Source organism: Diabrotica undecimpunctata, unplaced genomic scaffold (genome assembly GCF_040954645.1).
Source record: "Diabrotica undecimpunctata isolate CICGRU unplaced genomic scaffold, icDiaUnde3 ctg00001642.1, whole genome shotgun sequence".
In the NCBI taxonomy this organism is placed as follows: domain Eukaryota; kingdom Metazoa; phylum Arthropoda; class Insecta; order Coleoptera; family Chrysomelidae; genus Diabrotica; species Diabrotica undecimpunctata.
The window spans coordinates 1-27,596 of record NW_027312565.1 but is presented as its reverse complement, the minus strand read 5'-3'; the positions used below and the strand labels follow the sequence as shown (position 1 = coordinate 27,596).

Below are 27,596 nucleotides of genomic sequence, written 5' to 3'. Positions count from 1 at the left end.
CAAGAATCACAAAGCCACATGAAAAGGGTTACTCAGTTTCAGAATTAGAACTAGCAAGTATAATACACTGTGTCACAAAATTAAGATTTTATTTGTTGGGTAATGAATTTACAATAGAAACAGATCACCAAGCTTTAACGTCTATATTAAATAACAAATATGGAAACAGTAGAATACATCGGTGGAGTCTAATACTTAGTGAATACTGCTTTGAAATCAAATACATTTCTGGAAAATCCAATATAGTGGCAGATGCTTTATCAAGGTTAGAAAATACACCACAAAAAGGGCAGCGAACAATAAAAATTGGATTAAATCAATTAGTAGAAAGTACTGGATTATATTCTAAAGAAGAAATTATAAGAGATCAGATCAATTTGAGTGAAAAAACAAAAAGTCCTTAGGAAAGATGGGGTATATTATAAAATAATAAATGGCATAGAAGTATATGTAATAACTAGAACTTTAGCAAAGAAAATATTGAAAAATTTACATAACAATTATATGCATATTGGTTCAAGAAAGCTATGGATGCTATTTAGGGACAATTATTTTGCAAAGAATGACATAAGTATAGCAAAGGAAATTACTACCCAATGCCCAATATGTCAACTAAACAAAGAAAAGAATTTCAAAAACCAGAACACATATAAATCTAATGTTGTATATGAAAAACTAAATACAGTTTCCATGGATTTTATTTCAAATTTAGTTCTCAGTCCAACAGGAAAAAAGCATATACTAGTGATAGTTGATTTATATACAAAATTTATTAAACTATATCCCTGCTCCAGAACAAATGTTAAAACATTAAAATTATATATTAATCAATTTTTCGAAGAAATAGGACCATTTAGAAATTGCATAATAGATAATGCTACATATTTTAACAACCAAAAATTTCGGGCATTTTGTGAGGAAAAAGGGAATCAACATTCATTTTACAAGTATCAGACATCCTCAGGCAAATCCTGCAGAAAGATATATTAAAGAAGTTATAAAATATTTAAGGATACTGTGCCAAAACCAACATGAAACTTGGCAGCAACATATACCACAAGTAGAATATTTTTTAAATAATACACATAATTTGAATACAGAGGAAGTACCAGAATATTTAATGTTTGGCCATATAGGAAACAGAAAGTGGATTAGTGAATATAATCAGGATATGTTAGAACAAGTAATGCAGAAAGTGAATAACCGAATTAGGAGGGAAAGCTGAAAAATATATCAGAAGACCAAAATCGAAATATAAAAAAACCAATCACATTTCAAAAAGGAGACCAAGTGTTAATTCGTTCACTTAGAAAAAGTAATGTTAAAGAAAATCGTTGTAAGAAATTACAACCAATGTTTGAAGGTCCATATACAATTGAAAATCAGAATGGACTAAATAGTTATGTGTTAATAGATGCAGAGAACAGACTAAGAGGCCTGTTTCATATCAATGACATCTTTAAGTATCATGAAGAGATTGAATAATCTTTTCTATACCTTTTAACACTAATATACAAATACTTACTGTTACTATAACAGATTACTGATATATCCATTTTATTCAATAGACTTGATTTGTTAAATAGATGGTAGATTTCATTGTTGTGAATAAATTTGGACATCATACTTGTTGAATTTTGTACATATGGAAATTGTTTGGTACCCTAAAAATCATAATTTGGGGTTAGATACAGAATTGATTGTGTAAATGTCTGTATAAAAAGTGTAAAACTTACCAATTTATATGGATGAAAGCCTTTTGAATGGAAATAATTCCTAGATTTTGTCTATAAATAAACAGAACACAATATCCATTATATTTTTAATTAAGGTTATATTTTATTCTCTCCATTTGACATGACAGTTTGACCATAGAATAGCCGAACTGTGCTCCGTTGTTCTCTGCTTTGACATAGACAGCGAACAGGGATGTATTTAACACACTTTAAATAATAAAAAAAAATTGAATTATTAATTTATTAAATTTAATAAGGTATGAGAAAATTAATATTTAAAAAAATAATAAGTAAAATATTTATTTTAAATATTATTTTTGGGGTATTGTGACGATTAGGGTTTATAGAAAATAATTTATAAGTTATATACTACATAATATTAGATATTTGGTTGTTTTAAATAAGTTATATACTAGAGAATTTAATAAAAATATATTTATGTGAGGGCATTTTTAATAAATTAGCAGATAATAATTGTAAAAAGTTGTATTTTAATATTGTAAATATATATAAGTGAGCCATGTGCTTAGGCAACCAAAAATACTCTCGGAGATTGACAGATATTTATACTCTGAAGTGACGTTTAAAAATATTTACGAATATAAAGTGGGTTATAATAATATATTGTTTGAAATGTGTATTTTATTAAATTAGAATGTTAAGTTACTAATTTAATTATATATTCTGATCTGAAAAGCCTAAATGTAAACAAAATTATTAATAGAAAAGAATGGAATTCTCTGGATCTCCGGAGATGGCCATGTTTGCGAAATGGTTTGTTCCAGAAAATTCAGACAAGTATTAAATAGAACAAATTGGAACATGATATCTTACGAGATGGTTCTAGAAATCCAAAAAACATATAAATACCCGTGATTTGGATTCAAGATGGCAGTTTTTAGCAGTTTTATCATGAAAGTTAGTTAGAAGATAGATACATTTACTTAGTGAAGTCAATTGTTCAGAAGTTTTTGGAAGTTTTTAGTCAGAAGTCAGGCCAGTTTATTATGAAAGTATTAGACACAGTTAGTAGAGTGAAATAAATTGTTCAGAATTTTCAAGAAGTCAGTCAGAAAAGTTTAGTAAGAAATATGAAAGATTATTTGGAGTCAGAGAATCAGGTACAAATAGTCAAATTGTTTAATATAGTGAGTTAAAAGAAGATTAAAAATTATGCATATATTTAATGCACATTTATAATTATACACAAATAATTATTGAAGATTAAAAAAAAAAGTATATTGGAAGAAATTAAATTATATTATGGTTGGAGATTAGTATAAATCAACTTATAATAATTGGATATTGCTATATTGAAAAGAAGAATAAATATAAATGCTGTTTGCTGGTTTGGTTGGTGGTGTAGAAATGCTGGTGAAGAAAACTATATCTTAAATTGGTAGAAGCTGATAATTGAAAAAAGTAATTTCACAAAAACAAGGATAACCGAAGTACGAAGACTTTCAGTGGTGATTAGAATATATATAGTGGAAAACAGTTCATTTACGCATTCAGTGAAAGAAAGGTACAAAATTTTGTTAATATAATTTAGTTAATGTCATAACAATTTCAATTTTGAAGATAGTTTGTTTAAATTTAACATTGTCTATAGAATTTAATTAGTTTTATAAGAACATCAATTTAAAGATAGTTTATTTTAAATTTACATTGGCTAGGTTAGATATATATGTGTGTTTCATAATAGTTATAATAAAGATAATTTAAAAAAGTACTTACAAGCTAATTCTTTGAGAACCGCGATAAAAACCCTATATATTATATTATTAAAAATACTCATTGCTCATCATTCAAACAAAAAAACACATCATAACAATATATATATCTATTATACTATATATATATATATATATATATATATATATATATATATATATATATATATATATAAATATGTTTTTTATGGACTGGAGTCAATAAAAGGGATATTGGTAAACCATTCTTTATGTCAAGCTTTCAATTGTGTTTACAATCTTTACAATCTTGAGCTTCTAAAAAAATACAAAAATCTTACAAAGTGAAACTAGAAAAATAAATTTTAACTCATCAAATAAAATTAGTTTTGTTAGTAAATCTAAACTGCTAAACATCTTAAAAACTATTTAAAAAAATATCTTTGTAGTAATATCTTAGTAATTTTGAAAACTTTTTTAACAAAAATAATTGAATTTATAAATAAGTTAAAATAGCGACCAATTACAAATAAGCCTCAATGTCATGAATGCCAACTTACAATTTTCATTTTTGACAATTATATTGCCAAAAAATAAAATTCTGTTTAAAAAATTCTTTAAAATTTTCTTTTTTATTTAGTAAATCGTACTGCGGCGTTGGAACGTGATTAGCGGGCTTTAGGTGGTGCGCTAATTTTGAAGTCAAGTGTACTATGCATATTTTAAAAAATTAACTAACTGAGGGTTTTGCGTATATTCTAAAAATAGATAAGTTAATAATAATATTAATATGTTCAACCTGTTAATAGGCGGCAGGACAAGAACGAGTTGCACGATAGCCTGGTAAGAGAAATGGCACGTGCGGTACAAGAGTTTAATGGTACAAACTCACTTAGCAGACAACCGCTACCAACAATAAACTCTTGTAAGAAACTAGGTGCGCTGTTACAAATTATGAACACTGAAGTCCTACCCAATTATATCATGGAAGCTCATACATTAGAATATTTGCATATGCTGATTTACTGTGCAGCAACAGCAATTGCTAATGTTATGGGCATTAAGATCAGAACACGACGGGGTACTAATATCGAAAGGACAGATAACAGAGTTGCACCTTGGGAAAAACGGCTGCTAAGGAAAATTGAATCATTACGTAGGGACATTGGTCAAATCACGGAATATGTTCGAGAAAAACAAGTAGAAAAGTAATCAGAAGAGCTGAAGAAATAATGCTAACCACCGCAAGACACTCACAATATAATCCAGAAAACAACACAGCACAATAGTACCTGGATACATTAAAACAAAAACTTTCCGTTTACCCAGGCCGACTAAGGAGATACAAAATTAGTAACAAACGAAAATCCGACAATACGCTTTTTGAGAATGCCGAGAAGGCGTTCTAATGGAAACTTAATTCTACTGCAGAAAGTGTCAATAAATCGTACCCAACCCAAGAAGAAATCCATGAGTTTTGGGGAAATCGACTTTCCACACCAACTGCTCTTAACACCAATGCTGGATGGATCGAAGATATGGCGCACAACTGTCAACACTACGTTACTGCTCCCTACGAATCTTTCACTACTGAAGAAGTTCTTGAGTTTTCATGAGTGCTTATCAGCATTTATTAATCACAGTATTTCTAATCCACAGGAAATACCATCTTTCCTAACCCAGGGAACAACTTATTTAATATCAAAAGATTAAAATTCCACCCAAGATCCAACCAAGTATCGCCCAATTACTTGTCTTCCAATTATGTATAAATTGGTCACATCCTGTGTAGCCCGGCGTATCTACCAACACTGTGCTCTAAACAGTATCATGGAGCCTAAACAGAAAGGGTACACTTAGGGTTCGATAGGCTGCAAAGAACAACTTATCATCGACTCTGTCATTTCTAACCAAGAATATAGCAAAAAAAGGAATCTCTTTACTGCTTTCATCGACTACAAAAAAGCGTTTGATTCAGTGCCTCATGAATGGCTTATAGGTATATTAAAAATATGTACCTTTTTAAAACATATAATGTCAGATTGGAAGACAAAAATTCACCTCCAAATACCTGGTGAAAACAATATTGAAACTAAAAATATTGCAATATTGCTATTTCAAGCAGATTCGTTGAGCCCACTGTGGTTTTGTCTAGCGATGAACCATCCTCCAGCTACTGAACTTAACTAACACAGGTTTTAGCATAAAAAATAACACTACTGTTGTGGCAAAGCTTAATCATCTATTGTATATGGATCTTTTAAAACTATTAGCTTCCACTTGAAGCCACCTGAATCAGATGCTGAAAACAGTAGAAAATGTCTCTAATGATATTAGTATGCACTTTGGTCTTGACAGGTGCCGTGTCTTAAATATAATTAAAGGAAAGGTTCAGCACGGCTGATTCGATATGCAAAACGGCCAGAACGTCGAGGCCATGGGTAAAAATGATATGTATAAATACCTCGGAATAAAGCCAGCGCGGAAGTTTGACCATAAGCAATTGAAAACTGAGATAACTACTGAGTTTATACGAAGGATAGTAAAAATTTGTTCAAGCCACTAAACACCTATGCATGTTCCGCGCTTAGCAACTCATTTAGTATTGTTAAGTGGACAAAAACGGATATAGAAAATATTCAGCGAAAAGTACGAACACACCTCTAAAACACTATCCTTGAAGTGCATTAGAAAGAACGACATTACCGCGGTATTTAGGAGCACGAGGACTTATGGATATAAGTGAGCAACTAGAAAAACAAATTACTAATTTAAGAACTTATTTTTAGGTGCAGGCTGAGACATCTACTCTACATCGCGCGATTTGTGCAGTAGATGATACAACACCGATCAAACTCAGGGAACCAGAAATGCGCATAAACCATCTTACTAAGGACGAAAAAATGCGCACCAGGATGGGTAAACCTCTGCACGTGCGACATCCTAATAAGGTCAGTTAAGACCATGTCGACAATATAGCGCCGAACTATTGGCTGACATGAGGAAAAATGTTCCCTGAAACAGAAGGTTCATTACTCGCCATTCAGGATCAGGTTATATCAACCAAAAATTACCTAAAATATATCGTCAAAGACCCTCAGGTCCAAAATGATAAATGCCGATATGGATGTCAAGCTCAAGAAACCATTCAACAGTAGGAAAGATCCTTCATCAAGAGATGGCAATCAAACTGGGACTTCTTCAAACCGAGCATCTTCCTTATTATCAATACGTCCCTGACAGAATGTTTGAAAATGACAACTACAAGCTATACTGGAACCGCACTGTGCTCACAGACCAACCAGTGGCGCTCATACTAGTTAATAAACTTACTAGGAAAACAACACTTATTGATGTGGCGATACCCAACACCAATAATTTACGTGTTAAATACAACGAAAAGATCGCCAAGTACAGAGATCTAGAAATATAAATCATGAGACAATGGAGAATGGAAAGTACCCAGACAGTACCCATTATTCTATCTACTACTGGTGTTATTCCCAAAAACCTCCTAGAGAACATGAAACAGCTGGGTCTAAATGAACATCTCTACAAGACCATACAGAAAGCTGTATTACTCTCAACGTAATAAAATATAAATATAAAAACTCGCACAGGTAAATAAAATGGATATATAAATTGGATAATATAAATAAATAAAGTTAATAAGATTGTATAACAGTTATTCCAGATTTCAGCGCACCGTATTGGTTAAAAAAAAACACAGGATAAAATCGACAGAAATATTTTATTAATTCTCTGAATAATGTAAACATATGAAAGATTTTATTCAAAAACATAAAGAAAAAGTTAAGAATTATAACAATGTAGAATTTAACTTTATAAAGGTAACAATAAGTTGCAATGATAACAATGTAGGTTTCTAACTTTATTTCGTACCCTATATAACTGATTTTTAATCAAAAATTTTTCTAATTCTACTTACACATATATACAAAGGCGATCTGATGTCGGTTAGCTCGATTGTTTATTTTGTAGATTATTAAGTGGGATTTAATTCATTTATATAAGTGGCACCTTTAAGTCTTATTGGTGGACAATACTTCACGGTATATTAAGTCTATGTTGTAAAATTATTCAATAGACATATGTATTAATATTCCTATTCTATTCTGATAAAAGTTAGTTTTCTTGTGGAAAATGACATATATATATTTTTTAAACTTAGTATTAACTTTATCTTAAAAATATCAATCATAAATGTTTTCGTCAAATATATAAAATATAATAAATTTGTGCTATGAAGATGGTTTTGGTTTTTTTAAGTGTCAGATTAAAATATCTTGAAGTAAGTATTAATTTTTACGATTTTGGATTAAATATATATAATACCCTAGTCCACTAATCCAAATATTTAGAATTAACCAAGCTGTGGGATACATTCCCAAAGCTTTGAGAAGAGCGAGGGTGGCATTTATTCCTAAACCAGAAAAACAGATTATAACTTAGCAAAATTATATTATAGACCAGTGAGTCTGTCTTCATAATATTGAAAACTATAGAAAAAATCTTGAATGAATACATCAAGAAAAAAATCTTAATAAAAACCCATTGAGTTCACACCAGAAAGAAGTCGCTCTTGCTGCATTTTTACACATCGAAGGTTCATTTGATAATACCTACTTCTATTCCTTATAGTGTATCTGATGAATAGTGTGCTGATGAAGAAGACTCTGAGATAGCGCGCATGCAAGTTTATTATTCAGATTCTTCAGAGCAGATTAATATCCACAGATACGTATGAAGGTGCTATAAACCTGAGGGCAACTAAGTGGGTGCCCTCTAGGAGGAATATTGTCACCAACATTACACAAAAATAGTAGTTGATTGCCTGATTCATGTGCTTAGTAGCCAAGAAATCTGGGGGCAGAGTTTACCAAACAATATTCTAATAGTAACTAAATACCTACGGGAAAATTTCCCAGTACTGTTGCGGACCGGATGCGATATACCCTTCATTACATTGAGAATTGATGTCTGAAAGAGCACCTCTCTGAAGTCTCGTATCTAGGGAAACCCTGGATTCGAAACTCAATTTTAGCACTCATATTAACAATATAACCAACATATATACGCAACTTTTCTGAAAGTGCAGACGAGTTGTAGGTAAAACCTGGGGGTTGAAACCAAAGGTAATCTGTTGGGTATACACATCAATGTTACGACCGACAGATACACGTCACCAACATGTGTTGGCAATTTTTCTATGATGGATACTTAGCTTTAGTCGAGTGCGATATTTCAATTTGTTTTGTTCAAAAATGGATAATGAAACAGTATTAACTCTTCCGTTAATCAAATAGAAGGAGTATGACAATTACTTAATACGATTATCACTAAAGAAAAATAGACGAAAAAAGCACGAGTTATTTGTAAACAGAAATATAGAAGATTATCTTAACTTACGACTGTACCACTTTTGCAATAACGATACCAAATTTACTGAATATTTTCTGGTGTTAAAGGAACAATTTACACGTGTGCTGAAATTAATTAAAAACGATATAACCAGCCAACGATCAAAAAGATACTGAAATCTCATTTTTCCTGCAAAAATTTAGGTGTAAGAGTAAGGTAATATATTTAGTATTTTTCGTTATTTAATTTCATATTACAAAACAAGTTATACACATGTAAAATTCGAATCATCAGTTGATGGCATCGTAGTTGAAACATACTGAGTCTATGGTGTAAAAGGAATTGATTCATCGAAAGTTACTGAACTTGCAGCATAATGGGTCGATACTGTCATACCACCCGAATTATTGGATGACGTTGGTGCTGCAGCATCTTGTGATATACTAAGATAGAACTGTTTACAGTCGTACACAATGCTCGAAAACAACTAAAAACGCTGCGTCCAACGTCGTAGTCGCGTACAGCAGTTACACGCTGCGTTTGGCGTATAATAAAGGTAAGCGCGCATTTGACCGAATCGGTCGGCAAATGAACACACAGCTACAGCCCGTTATTAAATGCCTTAACGCGCACTAATGCCTTATATTTAATGGAAGATGAATCTAAAAATTATTATTGTTAGTTTGTTGCGCGAGGAAGAGGAACAACAAAATAAACTTCTGAAAAGGAAGCATATTAAATGGATACATGAAAATTGTAAAAAGCGAAACACGGAGAGTGAATTTGCTACTTTATTTCCTGATTTAATCGATCATCAAGACAAATTATATCAATACTTTAGAATGAGACATGAAAAATATCAAAATATACCTACTATAAAATATATTTACTCCAGAATAGAATAGAATAGAATAGAAAATATTCCATTCCGAGTTTTCGGCACATTTCGATTTGAATCCATGTATTTTGTTTCCATAAAGTGAGCACAGAACTCTGAGATAGCGCGTGTAGATCGTCGTGGTGCGTTTCGTGGCGGGCCGGTCTGGACAAGTGCGCGCTTACCTTAAGAGACCGTATTCATTATTTATTATATAAAACATAGATACATACGCGACGTATGGAGTTATTCTATATGCGGTGTCGCATACGTTGATTTTAAATAATTAGCCGACCAAAAGTCAAATTTCAAAAGTGACGTTAAAAATTCAAGAAGCATATTACTTATAAGAAGGCAAATGATGGTTTGTGTTAACATTCCTCTCCTATCCTATCCTATCCTCCTCCTCCTATCCTATCCTCTCTCCAGAACTGTCAGTGACGTTTTGTTCTCTAGACTCAGTAGTCAGCTTTTTAAAAATTTTGATATTTTATGATATTCACTTTATTTTTTAAAGTGATTACGATGTAGTCGAATAATTCAGGATATTAGAATTAATCTTTCTTGAAATATTTACAGAATGTTTACTGTTATTTTATACTATTTTTAGAAAATTAAAAGTAAGCAGTTTTGACATTTCTCTTGAATTTTTATGTTAATAAGACATTTAGTTATATTCTTCTCTCCTCTCGGGGAATACTGTTTAATATTTAGTACACTGCATATATTGGCTAATTAACGACGTCAAATTCAGCTGCAGATAGCTCCAGATACTGATCTAATCTAGGTTTTTGTTAATTGTACTATATTGGATGACGTCACAAAAAAGTACTTAATTGCTTTAATTCTAATAAGTTAAGATTTTCTTTGTTTCAGCTACATCTGGTGCCTCTGGTATAAAAATAGTGGCCCGTAAATATCTTTATTACTAAATAAATCTACCAGATTTAACTAATGTAGATGACAAACTGAAATATTTGGAAAATCACTTATTGATCTGTTATGGTGACACCTGATAATTTAACCAGTTTAAAGCAAAGATTTGCATATTTTAAAATGGCGATGAAAGGGAAATAGTTAAAGGCCCACCGCAAATGGTTAGAAGACTCCAGTGAAAGAACGAAAAGAAGAAAAACATAAGGAATACGTTCTTTGCTTGATGATGAATGAATGCTTCAAAAATACTAAAAGATATCACACAGTCTCCAATTCGTGCAGATAAGAAATTAGATAAAGAAGACTCTGCTCTTACACCTTTGCAAGCCCTAGCAATGCTTGTTGAAGCCGATTTAACTAAGCAACAATATGACATTAGAAATACAAATGAATTTTATCTATGCTACGACCCTATTGTTGAAGAAAAAAACAATGCTACCCATCCACAGATTGCATACAAGTCCTTTACAAAAAGTTATCAACAACGCTTATCAATGGCGTTAGAAGAAATCCTCTGTTGTCTAACTGATAATAAAAAAAATTTATTATAAATTAGCCAAGTTACTTGACTTTGTTTTCCGGCTGGAATTTTTGAATTTGAGATGCGCCCTAAAGTGAAGTATAAGATGTTTTTTAAACGTTAACTTTGTTAGAATAACAGCTCTGTGCCAGTGTATTTTGTAAAATCTTTTATTTTTATCTCTACACCTTGGTGTTAATAAGTTTTTTTACGTACAATGTAACGGGTTTTTCTAGTGCTTCGCAGTAGTTTTTATCCATTTTTTTTTTCACCTTTAAAAGTAAACTTTTTCTTATGGTTATACATGAATTCGGCTACATATGAACATTTAAGCTAATATTTCAACTTTAATATTTTGACCACGGATACTAAGAGAAGTGTGTGAGAAGTGAAGAGTGTGTTTGTTTTACACCTTAACTTTCTTCACTCACCATTCGTAAGTTATTTTTCCATGTTTTTTTACTACCTACTATTCTTACCTACCACCTTTGTATTCTTTTAGATTAAAACTGAGGAAGCTTGTAAATAAAATAAGCGAAACGTCTTCAAATATAGGAATGGAACTGTGATTTCCTTTTATTATTTCTCCTTTGACCGATATCCTCGTGACCAAAAGATTTATTTTTTTGGAGCTTACTTATTGTATATATATATATATACAGGGTGGTCCTTAAGTAATTGTACAAACAGAAACCGTAGATTCTGCACTTTAAAATATTACGATTTAAGCCAGCTTGCTTTAATAAATGTTGATATTAAGAAAGATACAGGATGTTAAAGTGGAAATTTAAAATTTTATTTTTCGCTATAACTTTTACGTTTGTAAATATTTTTGGACACAAATTTACAGTTGGATGCTTTTGAGTAGGATAAACTATAATTTTATACTTACTTTAATGTAACTAACAGAGGGCGCCACATATGCCACATGTGTGGCATAATTTTGCGCTTAACTTTTTTGCTCTTTAAGTAAGCTCTATTTTGTGTTAAAAAATATTAAAGATACATTATTTTTACAAAGAAAAGGTATACTTGTTAGTAACCTGAAAATTCAACCGTTTTCGAGATAAATGCATTTTATAAGTCAGCTGCACAATAATTCTTAGTTTGATATTTGTGCGGTAAAGCACTGAATACCTGTAGATAAGCATAATTTATAGTTTATTCTTATTAAAACAACTTAAAGATGATAATGTAATATCACAAAATGCTTTGTTATATGTGCTAAATGTCTTATTGAAGAAAATATATTTAATCTTCTTCTTTAGGTGCCGTGTCCGTATTCAGACGTTCGCCGTCATCATTTTTACAATTTCCCTTTCCTATCGCTTTTTAAGTTTCTATAATGGCGTTGTATTACTTTTTCTCTATTGTAAAATGCTAAAAAACCCAAAATATGTGGTTTATGCAAGATGGTACACAACCACATTCTAGAGAGAAGGCAGTTAGAACATACTTAAATACATCTTTTCGTTGGATTGGTCGTGATAGTCATATTTCTTGGCAATGTGGTGAGATATTGATTTAATTATTTAATTCATAAAAAATCCGAAAAGAATACTTATTATTAATAAGGTAAATTGTTTACCCATTTTTATTAGGACAAATAGAAACTAGAGCACAGGTATTATAGCACAGGTATAGAATAACACAAATGTGTCCTGTTTCATAATACTTTTGCTACAAATCTAACCTGAAAGACTCAGCATTTTTACAAAAACATCATCGTTGCCCTAATAACCGATATTGTTATAAATATAGTAAACACACAGGCAATTTAGTTCAGCATACTATTAGTTCGTTAGTAAATCACAATAGTCCATAAATAAGTAATATCATCGATATATTCATCCATTATACATTATAGCCACCACGTAGCCCCGAATTTAATCTGCTTGATTTTGGTGTATGGGGCGCATTAAAAACAACGTGTCTATAATAATCCCATAAACATTAGCAACCAACTATGGAAAGAAATAAATACTGCAGCAGTTTCTTTAGAACCAATGATGCTATTTAATATGAGACGATCTTTTATGGAATATATTGATAAATGAATAAAAGAAAATGGTGGATATATCGAACACTTACTTTGACAAAAAGTTGTGTTATTTAGTTTAACTATTTTTTAATTTGGTTTGTAAACAAATGTTTTGATTATGACTTTAATTTAACATAAAACGTAAAATGTTTGATGTAAAATCCTATTATTCTCTTATTTTGTCAAATCCTATTATTAATTATCCTGCTGATATATTTATTTTATTTAATATTTCGTTAACTATTTACTTTAGTTAAAGGTATTTTATACCAAAATTCAGAAGTATTAATGTTTTTGTCTATTTTTTCTTCGTTGCCTGGAGTAATTGCCTTAGATCAGAATTATGCAGCTGATTTTTAAAATGCGATTATCTCGAAAACTGTTGAGTTTCGAAGTTATTAACAAGTATACCTTTTTTTTGTTAAAATAATGTATCTTTAATATTTTTTATTCCAAATACAGGTAACCTAAAGAGTAAAAAAGTTAAGTGCAAATTTATACCACATATGTGGCATAAGTGGCGCCCTCTATCAGTTACATCAAAGTGTGCGTCAAATTATAATTCCCCATATTTAAAAGTACCCAGTTGTAAATTTTTATACATAAATGTTTACAAATATAAAAGTTATAGCGAAAAATTAAATTTTAATTTTGCACTTTAACACGCTGTATTTTTCTTAATATCAACATTTTATTAAGGCAATTTGGCTTAAATCGTAATATTTTAAAGTGTAGAATCTACTGTTTTCTTTTTGTACAATTACTTAAGGACCACCCTGTATATATATATATATATATATATATATATATATATATATATATATATATATATATATATATTTATGTATATATAAAATTCTCGCACTCGCTGACGATATAGTTATAGTGGGCAGAAGTATGAGAGACATACCTTTGAGAAAGTCAAAGAATTTATATATCTTGGATCGCTAGTAAACGCAACCAACACGACAAGCGACGAAATAAAAAAAACGCATAGCAATAGCAAACAGAACTCACAAACTCTGAGATAGCGCGTAGATGGGCTGGACACATTGCTAGGATCTCAGATCACGAATATACGAGAGATTTATCATTTTCAAAACTAGTGGGCACAAGAAGTAGAGTATGACCACGAAGGAGATAGATTGAAGACGGAAGAAGACTACATATTCTAAGGGTCAGAAGATGGAGAGAAGTTACCAGGAATCGACAGGAGTGGCGACTTATTTGTGAACAGGTCAAGATCCACAACGATTGTCGAGCCACTTAGGATTTGTTTGGCCTTATAAAGTTTGATGTTATACTTTACATAAAAGAGTTCATGGAAAAAGGAGCGTTTAAAGTGATACTAGGGAAGGCCTACAACTATATCTAGAGAAATTGAGTCCAAAATTTTAGCTAAAGTGAAGAACATGTAAAAAAATGGGGATTGGTCTTTCAAAAAAGAAACTTCTGTTACCTATTGGGCAGTACTTAAAAAAATTATTTAAAAACTCCCAAGGATTCAGTATCTGAGGATGTACATTTTGCAAAATTTAAACGTCAATACGGACTTTCGCAGAAAAGCCGCAAGCAGTCGATGATGCTCGAAAAAGAAGTGTGGTTTCCTTTGTGATTGATGATTACTTTAGTATGTTAAAATAATTTACTTTAGATATTCCACTTGAACGAATTTATAACATCATCGAGACAAGCTTCTGCCTTCATCCGAGCAGAGTAAAGTAGTTGGAGAAAAAGAAAAGCGGCACACAGAGTTAAGGTCGTGGCATATTATCATGCACGTTGCGTTTCCAGCACGTAGCGTTTACTTTCCGAAAAATATAATTTAAATGGTTTTAAACTCACACTGTCCGGAACGTATCGTATCAGACATCTAACGTTTCCGTTCAGTATATTCGAAAACAATATTTTGCTGATGCCGACGGCTACGTAACGTATGATAATGTGAATTAGATGTCCGTCGTTTCCCATCGATGTTATTTAGGTATTTGTTTGATTTTGATACAGAGTATTTAAAAAAATAATTTTTGAGGCTATTTTGTCATTTTATGTATGTGTTTTTTATTGCTTTGTGACAATTAATCACGGAAGTGATAAACAATTAGGACTTTTTACGGAAGTGATACCTTTTCTTTTTAAAATACTTTTTGGTTTGATATGTATGGCTTCGTTAAATGTAGCATTTTTGTTTCAAACTGAATCCTATTCATTCTAAAATATCCATAATATTTTTCATCGTCATCAATTAATTCTTTGTATAAAGTCCAGTATTCACCTTCCTTCTTCCTTTCTCTTAGCATTGGATGTACTTCAAACCTTTTTTTACTATAGTTTTTCTTTCTTCATCGTTCACTGCTGGACAGGAAACGCTACGTGCCGGAAACTATACGTGCACGATAATATGCCGCGACCTATACTGCAGAACCAGATAAAAAGAAAATGTTTCTGTTTTATTTAATGTTAATGCTGCGGGCCAAAAATGGTCTCCACTACTTACTTTTAAAGGTAAAATCTCTGAGGGTTCTGGCTACCAGAAACTAAGGGTTAATACTCTAGAATGTCCTATGCTATTACATCAAATTAATGGATGGAAGGCGATGCATTTAAAAATTATTTTCAACAAACCTTTTTAAATGCTATTTCAAAAGATAGCCCAATAGTTCTCATCGATGATGGATACTCATTACATGTAACAATTAGCCTGATAAAAATAGCTGTGCAAGAGAAAATAATTATACTAGAACTAACCTTCATACTAGTGATTTTCTTCAACCCATGGACCTAGTGGTATTTAAACCATTAAATCCTAAAAATGACGAACATGTAATGCAGTAAGAACGAAAAAACAATGGAGTTAAAATGCCCAAATCTTTATTTGCTACCACAAATTTTGAAGTATGGCAAGAGTAAGATGAAGCAATTATTTTAAGTAGATTTCACAAACGCCAGAGTTTATCCCTTTTGCGTTCAGGTAATCTTAGCAGATAAATTTGAACCTGCGGCTTTTAAAAGATTTCAATTACATCATCAAAAAGGGCATCCATTCCTTTAACCAATAGAAGCCAATAAAAAAACCTAAGAAGAAATTATTGTCAATAATTGGGACACTAGTAGTGATGAAGAAAATATTGAACTTTCTGATTCAGAGTCCGCAGCTTTTGAATGGACTCTGAGATAGCGCGTAGAGGAAGAAATTAATCGGAATGCAGTTCCAGATGATTTTCTTATCAAAATTCCACTTGTCGGTAATATTAATATGTTCGTCATTACGTTGCAAAAGTCATGCAATGTTTTGCTAACGAAGTTGAAGTCGGCTGTCTTCGAAATTCTTTAAAAGATGAAAGCAAATTTTAGGTTGCTTCTGTTCCGTATATTACAATAGCACTTACGGATCAGATTGTACTTGTTTTGCCAAAACCAACGTACATCTCATCACAGACAAAAAGACAGCAGTCTCACATGTCGTTCGTTTTCGTATTATACGAATATAATTTTCAGTAAAACTTTATTTGATGATATATAAATTTGAACAATTACTTAGCACTATTGCATATTGTGATGAGTTGAACTTGATACATAATTATATTTTTTCCTTGCATGTTTGAATTTAAATTTTTAATTTTAGTGGTTCCACTTACTCCGGTGTACCTTATAAATAAAAACCTGTATATTTTTTGTTCATTTTAAATTTTGAATTTGGTTTTTTTAATGAAAAATACATGCCAATTTTTAAAAAAACAATATTTTTCTTTGATTTGTACAATTTTTAGTAGACATATGTTGTAAAATAATTTTGGCCGCGTAAATCCATTTATATTATTAAATCGGTGACGTGGTCGGCGTATGACGTTTACTGTTGTAAGATGGAGACCAACGCTTTTTAGATGTGTGTCTGTTGTCTATTCATTTCTACAACTTCCAAATATATCCACAAGGAAAATAAATTCCTGCAGCTGGCTGTATACCATGTATCACAAAAAAGAGGTTTAAATCTTTGTATGTAGGTATATTTAACAAACCCTTAAAAGGGCTACATCAAAAAAACAAACGTTTTCGGAATAATAATTCATCATCAGGTTAAAAAGCAGGTTAACATGCCTGAGCTACCAAAATATTAGGGTACAACCCTTTACAAAAATTAAAGTTACCAAAAAATGTAAATGTTGTTGTTTAAAAGTGAATGATGTTTAATATTACCAGTTACCAGAGTTACCAGCTGATGTCCGTTTGAAGAGGTTTACCCTCCGGATGCTGGTACTCACGTGAGGCATGGGTTATGTGTTGCCTGAAGTTAAATCTAATAAATATTAAACATCATTCACTTTTAAACAACAACATGTACATTTTTTGGTAACTTTAATTTTTGTAAAGGGTTGTACCCTAATATTTTGGTGGCTCAGTCATGTTAACCTGCTTTTTAACCTGATGATGGAATTATATTCCGAAAACGTTTGTTGTTTTGATGTAGCCCTTTTAAGGGTTTGTTAAATATACCTACATACAAAGATTTAAACCTCTTTTTCCAAATATATGTTTTAACAAGTAGTTAACTGGAATTTTTTTGATAAAATATTTACATCTTTAATACTACAATTATTTTAGTTTTTTAAACCTATATCAAAAAATACTATTATGTAAATTCTCCAATGTTTTTTGAGATGTAGATATACATATAATATTAAATTAGACTGATATATTTATTTAAGTGTATTAGAGTATGGTTACTCGTAAAATAACTCTTAAAATGAATTAAATCCGACTTAATTTGAAACTTAGTTCCAATCTAGGGCATCTAACACTTCGTAACAATAATTGTTCGAATTCATGACGAAGTACTGACGACATATTTCTTGTTCTATAGGTAAATAAAAACGACCACAGAAAATATCTTCAAATATGGTGGAGTACTACTAAATTTAAGAAATTTTTGAAAGGCATTTGGCGAATCAGGAGATTGGTGATCGTCCTGCAAAAAATATAATAAATAAGTAATATTAGTCATAATAAAATATAAACAATTTGCAAAAAAGTTTTATATTTAAATAAAACAGACATTTTAAAGCAAACTTGTGCAATCGTAAATGAGTTTCAAATTCAGCGTTTTTTAGGCATACATATTTCAAATACTTATATTTGTTGCCAAAACTCAAAATTTCATATTAAAGGTTTTGGAATTCCATAGTGACAGGTCAATGGAAATGATGGAAATCTGATAACACAGGGATTCAAAGTGACTAAAGGACTAAGACAAGGATGCTGTAGATCCCCAACATTATTCAAAATTACCTCGAAGCAGCACTCAACAAATGGAAGAAAAAATGAAAGAGGTTAGTCTTTGTATGTGGGTATATTTTATTTTATAAAAACCCTTAAAAGGGCAACATTACAAGCACGAACGTTTTCGAAACAAACTGTTCCATCATCAGGTTAAAATACCTAAAATAAGTATAAACCATTTAATTACAAGCAAACGTGGTTTAAAATTTTGACTAAGGTTAAAAAACAATAAAATGGTTATACTTACAGGTTACCATGCCTGAGCCACCAAAATATTTGGGTAAAAACCCTTTAAAATGAAAAATGTTACCAAAGATTGTACATGATGTTGATAATATTATATGATGTTTAATATTTTAATTAGATTTTACTTCAGGTAACATACACCCATGCTTAAGTGAGTTCCAGTGTCCGGAGAGTAAACCTCTTCAAACGGACTACGGCTGGCAACTGATTGATAAAATGCCCATGAACGGTGTCAAAAACAAAATGTCAATGAACCATGAAACAGTGTCAGTTAAACATTATATTAATACAGCCAAAAGATTAAAAAAACTTTGATGATGTTAAAATGATAACAGCAATCCAGGTGTTGGGATTTAAAAATTTTTCTATAATCATTTAATATTGGATATAAAAGATGTAAATTACTGGTGTTGTTGAAGGTCATGTTTAAGAGGATGACGTATGCATTAGGCAGCTTATGTTACTCTTTATCGTATGGAGTGTGGTCTAAAAGGTGTAATTTGTGAAGAATTAGCTGAAATATATGGAAATGTCCTTTTATGTTGCTTACATCTAGGACAAGGAAAAATAAATAGTATATATTTGTAGCTAATGTAAGACTTCGTATGTAGATGAAATTGTTTAATACTGCTAGTATCGTAAAAATTTTTTATTTATAATATAAGTGAGTCCAATAGATTGAGAAAAGGGATTGAAAATCTTCCGGCTGAAGGAATTAAAGTTATAATATATGTGATTAAATTTAAAATTTTTGGAAAGACTGAGATCCTCAGAGACCTGGCAGGAATAAAAGTAAATGGAATGACTAAAGAATAAAGGAGAGTGGGTTAAAGGGAAATGAATGAGTTAATCAACAAAATTAGAGATGATAGAGGTCCTTCATGCTTAAAGCATCTAGCACCCTGAACAAAATATATTTTGGTTATATTAAATTCGATACATATAACCAATACAACCAAATATATAACAATATAACCAAAATATATTTTGTTCAGGGTGCTAGATGCTTTAAGCATGAAGGACCTCTATCATCTCTAATTTTGTTGATTAACTCATTCATTTCCCTTTAACCCACTCTCCTTTATCTTTAGTCATTCCATTTACTTTTATTCCTGCCAGGTCTCTGAGGATCTGAGTCTTTCCAAAAATTTTTAAATTTAATCACATATATTATAACTTTAATTCCTTCAGCCGGAAGATTTTCAATCCCTTTTCTCAATCTATTGGACTCACTTATATTATAAATAAAAAAATTTTACGATACTAGCAGTATTAAACAATTTCATCTACATACGAAGTCTTACATTAGCTACAAATATATACTATTTATTTTTCCTTGTCCTAGATGTAAGCAACATAAAAGGACAATTCCATATATTTCAGCTAATTCTTCACAAATTACACCTTTTAGACCACACTCCATACGATAAAGAGTAACATAAGCTGCCTAATGCATACGTCATCCTCTTAAACATGACCTTCAACAACACCAGTAATTTACATCTTTTATATCCAATATTAAATAATTATAGAAAAATTTTTAAATCCCAACACCTGGATTGCTGTTATCATTTTAACATCATCAAAGTTTTTTTAATCTTTTGGCTGTAGTAATATAATGTTTAACTAACACTGTTTCATGGTTCATTGACATTTTGTTTTTGACACCGTTCATGGGCATTTTTATCAATCAGTTGCCAGCCGTAGTCCGTTTGAAGACGTTTACTCTCCGGACACTGGAACTCACTTAAGCATGGGTGTATGTTACCTGAAGTAAAATCTAATTAAAATATTAAACATCATATAATATTATCAACATCATGTACAATCTTTGGTAACATTTTTCATTTTAAAGGGTTTTTACCCAAATATTTTGGTGGCTCAGGCATGGTAACCTGTAAGTATAACCATTTTATTGTTTTTTAACCTTAGTCAAAATTTTAAACCACGTTTGCTGTAATTAAATGGTTTTATACTTATTTTAGGTATTTTAACCTGATGATGGAACAGTTGTTCCGAAAATGTTCGTGCTTGTAATGTTGCCCTTTTAAGGGTTTTTATAAAATAAAATATACCCACATACAAAGACTAACCTCTTTTGTTATACGTGGTATACAGCCAGCTACAGGAATTATTTTCCTTGTGGATTTTGGAAGAAAAAATGTACGAATATGGGCATACCACTGATAGACTTAACTTTGTACACTCTGTGTTTTGCGGATGACCAGGTCATCATCGCACAGGACTCTGAAGACCTTAGTTACATGATGCGAAAACTATTAGAAGAGTTTACAGAGTGGGGTTTGGAAGTGAATATGGAAAAAACAGAGTACATGAGTATCGGAGGAGATCAACATAACCTTCTCGTAGAGAAAAATCAAGAGATCAAACTATGTGATGACTACAAATACCTAGGAGTAAAGATCACTCAGGACGGAAAATTATATGCAGCCATTAAGGAACGAAATACACAGGGAAGAAAAGCATAGCCTTACTGAACAGCGTACTGTGGGATAAAAACATCTTTAAAGAAAATAAAAGAAGAATATACAACACCATAATAAAATGCCATGCCACCATGCTTAGAGCAACAGAAATGGACTTCTGGCGCCGCTCGGCGGGAATCTCCAGACGCGACAGAATAACAAACGAGAGAGTCCGAGAAATCATGGGGTTACACATAATATTGTTGATGACATCAAAACGACACAAACTCAGATGGTACGGACACGTAAGGAGAATGCCGGAGAATAGAATACCAAGACAAATTCTTGAATGGCAACCAAGAGGTAGGCGGAGACCAGGAAGGCCTAGAAGAAGTTGGAGAGAAGGAGTTGATAAAGAAATCAGAGAAAGAGAACTGGAGAACGATCTATGGAACGATAGAATGAGATGGAGATTGGAAATTGGAAGACGTCGAAGAACGTTGTAAACCGACATTATATATATACAATGAAAATGATACATTTTATTGTGATGGCGCAGTGTGGCACTACTCTTTGATGGCGCAATGTGGCAAAGTCCACGAGACCAAATCAACTTTTTATCTAAAATCTACTGTGCGTTAATCTTCCCCCGGTAGTTATTTTTTTTTGTCTGGATACGTTGAGAACTTGAGTTACCGTAACCAACAACCTACCCGGTTCTGAACAGGCAAGTTTTAAACATTATTAAGATCTATCCAAACATAGGTCATCCACTCAATGCACAGACCAAACTGGAAGACTAGTAGTTGATAATAATAATTATGACGAGTCTGGGTCATAATTTCCATGAGTTTCTAGTAAACTTTTCATTTGCATCTGAAGACGAATACATACATAGTAATATTATTCTAAATAAAAAATTATATTTTACAGTTTATTTCTATATTATTACATTATTTTAAATCGTTTTTACCTGGGACACAACGCTAGATCTATTACTGGATAATCCTAAATCACTTGTGAATGGCGTACGCAGGGTAGGTTCGGTTCCACTAGCTTCGTGTGGATCAATACTTGTGCTGAGGTCCACTGAAGAATCACTAAAAGATGCAATTGTTTAGTCTACAAATACTACGTTTAATGCTTTTCTATTTTTTTTTTTGGAAAAAATGCTAGTACCACTATCTAAAGCTCACTGATCCAAAATATTAACGCACCCAAGGTATATAAATAATTTATAACTATATAATCATAATATAATCTATAGAGTGGAAAAGCCGAAGGTAATAAATTCGATAAAAAAATAAATGGGTGCGCGTTAAAAACACCGAATATTTCCAAATCGGTGGACAGGAGGCAAGGATTGATGGAATGGCCAGCATGATCTCCTGATTTGACTCCATTAGACTTCTTCTTATGAGGATATGTTAAAATTTTGTATATATTGTAAACTAAACTTCTCTAATTATGTAGATGACTTAATTAGACGAACCACGCTGGCGATTAGATCAGTGACGCATAGATGTGGAACTCTGAGATAGCGCGACACAGTCTACCACCCGGTGCTGATACGGATGCCGCGCCCAGGCTCAACAATATTTCTTTTTTTGGTTGTAAACTTAAATGAATACTAAACAAAATACAAGAAAAAATTAATGGTGAACTTCAAAATGCAAAATAAAAATGTACCTAATAACATTCAAACAGGTAACATGAGGTAGGTCAAATACCTTTACTATTGAAAAGCTTGTTTTCTTGCTTTTACTAAAGCGAAGTTTTCAATATAATTTATATTTAATTCATTTACCAGGTCCTCGTATAATGGATAAAACTGCTAAGGAGTTTAAACTTTCTTGGAAAATTGCATTTTTTTAAGTACGTCTTTGCCCTGTTTAGTGTCGAAAGAAAGCGTTCGCCACTTGCATTTGCGACCATTATGGAGAAAAAAAAAATACGCAGGCAAATATTACGTTTGGAAATGAAGATATTAATTTATTTTCGTATAAAACCTGTACCTATTCTAAAGGAGTGTCTATTTTTAATTGGGGAAAAGACGTTAACAAATGCTTGAAATTAACACATCCTTGGGTTTCTGATCTGAAAATATCTTCATCTTCCGTAGTTTTTAGTTTAAAATAAAAATTCAAATGCTCTTGAATAATATTTATAACTATCAGATCGACGAATAATCTCCGACTTAAGATTGTCTATTAGAAAAACAACATTGTTTTCTCTTTTTTTCATTTTGCGATTAAACTTCAAATTCTTTTCATCCTGAAACAATTTTTGATAATTCTCTTCACAGCATAATTTTCGTTCCCCTGTTAAGAACATTCCTAACGACTCGCAGTGATCAAATCGATCACGTAGGAAATCAAAGTAATCTACTAAAGATGATAACAGATGAGCGGTTGTGCTTAATTTATATTTTCCTTTTGTACTGCTTTATTCACCTCATTGACCCTCTGTAAAATGTAAAGCCAGAATGATAAATTTATTCCGTTTTTCAACAAATCAAGTTTTTCCGATAGAGAAGCTTGATTCAACGTTAAGGTTAATGTGGTCGAATATGAATTTATTTATCGTAGCACTAGAACTAGGACCGGGTTGGGAAATATTTGTAGTGTCGTCTTCTTGATTTCCATCCGTTGTAAAAAATGCTGTCTTTTGGGTATACCTTTCAAATTTTAATTTGCCTTTCCTGCTTTCCTTGTTTTCTTTTGCGCCAGAAAGATTCAAGTTGTTTCCGCCTTCCATATTTTTCTATTGAACATTTATTATATTAATGTTTTATTTACAGATTATAATTACCTATACAGTTTCAAATACAGGGTGGTCCTTAAGTAATTGTACAAAAAGAAACAGTAGATTCTACACTTTAAAATATTACGATTTACAAATTGCTTTAATAAAATGTTGATATTAAGAAAGATACAGGATACAAGTGCAAAATTAAAATTTTATTTTTTCGCTATAACTTTCATGTTTGTCAACATTTATGTATAACAAATTTACAACTGGGGTACTATTAAATATGAGAAATTGTAATTTGATGCACACTTTGATGTAACTGATAGGGGGCGCCACTTATGCCACATATGTGGTATAAATTTGCACTTAACTTTTTGTGCTCTTTAAGTTAACTTGTATTTGCGATAAAAAATATTAAAGACACATTATTTTAACAAAAAAAGATATAGTTGTTAATAACCTAAAAACTCAACAGTTTTCGAGATAATAGCATTTTAAAAATCAGCTGCATAATTCTGATCTAAGGCAAGTACTCCAGGCAACGAAGAAAAAATAGAGAAAAACATTAATACTTCTGAATTTTGGTATAAAATACCTTTAACTAAAGTTAATATGTTAACGAAATATTAAATAAAATAGATATATCAGCATGATAATTAATAATAGGATTTGACAAAATAACAGAATAATAGGATTTTACATCAAACATTTTACATTTTATGTTAAATTAAAGTCATAACCAAAACATTTTGTTTACAGACCAAATTAATAAATAGTTAAACTAAATAACATAACTTTTTGTCAAAGTAAGTGTTCGATATGTTCACCATTTTCTTTAATTCATTTGTCAATATATTCCATAAAAGATAGTCTCATATTAAATAGCATCATTGGTTCTAAAGAAACTGCTGCAGTATTTATTTCTTCCTATAGTTGGTTGCGAATGTTTATGGGATTCTTATAGACACGTTGTTTTAATGCGCCCCATACACCAAAATTAAGCGGATTAAATTCGGAGCTACGTGGTGGCTATAATGGATAATGGATGAATATATTATTTTTGATACATATCCAAATCTTATGGTCTATTATGGAACTACATCTTATTTGTCGCAAAAGTTAAATAATGTAATAAAATGTGATGTATCTCGTTCATTGGTTACTTATAACACACGGAAGAACCTATCGATGACATTACTTATTTATATGATTACGTTACAGCTTAAGGAGAGTAACTATAATTACATCTCGAACAAATGGACTATTATGAATTTACTAGCGAACTAATATTATGCTGAACTAAATTGCCTGTGTGGTTTACTATATTTATAACAATATCGGTTATTAGGACAACGATGATGTTTTTGTAAAAATGCTGAGTCTTTTAGGATAGATTTGTAGCAAAAGTATTATGAATAGGACACATATGTGTTATTCAATACCTGTTTCAATACCTGTTTGCTCTAGTTTCTATTTCTCCTAATAAAATGGGTAAACAATTTACATAATGAACAATAAGTATTCTTTTCGGATTTTTTATGAATTATATCAATATCTTACCACATTGCCAAGGAATATTACTACCGCGACCAATCCAACGTTCAGAAAAGTTGTATTTAAGTACGTTCTAACTGCCTTCTCTCTAGAATGTTGTAGTGTACTATCTTGTATAAACCACACATTTTGGGTTTTTAGCATTTTACAATAAAGAAAAAGTAATACAACGCCATTCAATAGAAACTTAAGAAGCGATAGCAAAGGGAAATTGTAAACATGATGACGGCCAACATCTGAATACTGACACGGCACCTAAAGAAGAAGATGAAATATCTTTTCTCCAATAAGACATTTAGCACCCATAACAAACCATTTTGTGATGTTACATTATCATCTTTGAGTTGTTTTAATAAGAATAAACTATGAATTATGCTTATCTACAGATATTCAGTGCTTTACCGCACAAATATCAAACTAAGAATTATTGTGCAGCTGACTTATAAAATGCATTTATCTCGAAAACGGTTGAATTTTCAGGTTACTAACAAGTATACCTTTTCTTTGTAAAAATAATTTATCTTTAATATTTTTTAACACAAATAGAGCTAACTTAAAGAGCAAAAAAGTTAAGTGCAAAATTTATGCCACACATGTGGTATATGTGGCGCCCTCTATTACTTACATTAAAGTAAGTATAATAAATTATAATTTTATCTACTCAAAAGCACCCAACTGTAAATTTTTGTCCAAAAATATTTACAAACCTAAAAGTTAAGCGAAAAATAAAATTTTAAATTTTCACTTTAACACCCTGTATCTTTCTTAATATCAACATTTCATTAAAGCAAGTTGGCTTACATTGTAATATTTTAAAGTGCAGAACTATGGTTTCTGTTTGTACAATTACTTAAGGACCACCCTGTATAAGACAAACCTCTTACCGTAGTTTAGTTTTAGGTTTGTACGCGATACAAATGCTGTGTTACAATTTTGCGGTGTTCGCACACTATTCTTAAACGCTGTAAAATGATAATGACACACAATATCGAATTTAATTTTAATTTTATTTCATTTAAAATCACAAATTATTAAATCTTTTATGAAGTTCATTCTAGTGATAAAGTTTTCGAAAATAAAAAAAAATTCGTTAAAATTTGGGTGCATTAATTTCTTGGGAGTGCTTATAAATTAGTCTACATAATGCGATAATAAATTCCATAAAATATTTTGGGGGAAAGGCACTTTTGGAAGCAATCCTAATAATAAACCTCTAAAAACTGTAAATGCACATTCCTTTCAGTTAATAAAGAAAGAATACTACTAATAAAAAATTAGTGATATTGTTGTATGTATCATTAAATGGAGAAAAAATTTAAATAATAATGATAGTGCCTGAGATAAATTTAAAGTTTTTAAATCAAACGAGATACTATTGACTAATAACAATGCGTTCAGAAATATGAAGACTTACTTATTAAGTGAAGCATCTACGACCTATAAAAGGATATAAAATAACTAAAACCCAATGAACAAAAAAACAAAAGAAAAAAGAATTCAAATTCACTAAGGTAGGAGATATAAAAAATATGTGAATTAAGATTTTAAGAGTTTGTATCTGAAAAGTAACGTTAGATACAAATAAATTTTTTTACTTTTAAAGTACCGATTTTCACGAAATAAATTTCAAGTTTAAGATACCGAATATTAATAGTAAATAATAAACTGTATTGAGATAATTGGGCACTTACCTAATAATACTTCTACAATCTGAAACAGCGACATCAAGCTTACATCCTATCTGAACAATCCGGAGCAGTTTTATCTTCTTCTGGATTTTCATCTTCCAGTAGTGGAAGTTCATCTTCTTGAACTTGTTCCTGAACTGCTTCTTGGGATTCCTTTGTTCGTCTTTCTTTGTCTTTAGCGCTTCATCTCGTGACATTCGCATTTACATTCATCAGGATTAACGTAATTGTTACAACGACACTTTCTTGTAACCACGCTTTCTGGTACTTCAATATAACTCCTAGAAGGAAGAGTTTGTATCCTTTTTGGAGTTTTTTCTTTTTTTCCGGAATATCTTCGAAGTTAATCCAGCTCTTTTGAATTCCTTTAGGTGGCAAAGGAGGTGGAGTCTCGCTTGGAGTTGATCTTGTTATACCCTTTACAGCAAATTCAAACCAATTTTGTATTTGAATCCACTCTGAGATAGCGCG

General features: G+C 31.2%; 1 protein-coding gene across 1 annotated transcript; it reads right to left on the bottom strand.

The window, feature by feature from the left end:
• Positions 1–18,038: 18,038 nt before the first annotated feature.
• LOC140431660 (uncharacterized) lies at positions 18,039–27,322 on the bottom strand. Its single transcript, XM_072519549.1, has 3 exons — positions 27,129–27,322; positions 22,106–22,232; positions 18,039–18,149 (listed from the first exon to the last, which is right to left on the bottom strand). The coding sequence occupies exons 1-3, from the start codon at positions 27,320–27,322 to the stop codon at positions 18,039–18,041; spliced, it is 432 nt and encodes a 143-aa protein (XP_072375650.1).
• Between the last annotated feature and the right edge of the window lie 274 nt (positions 27,323–27,596).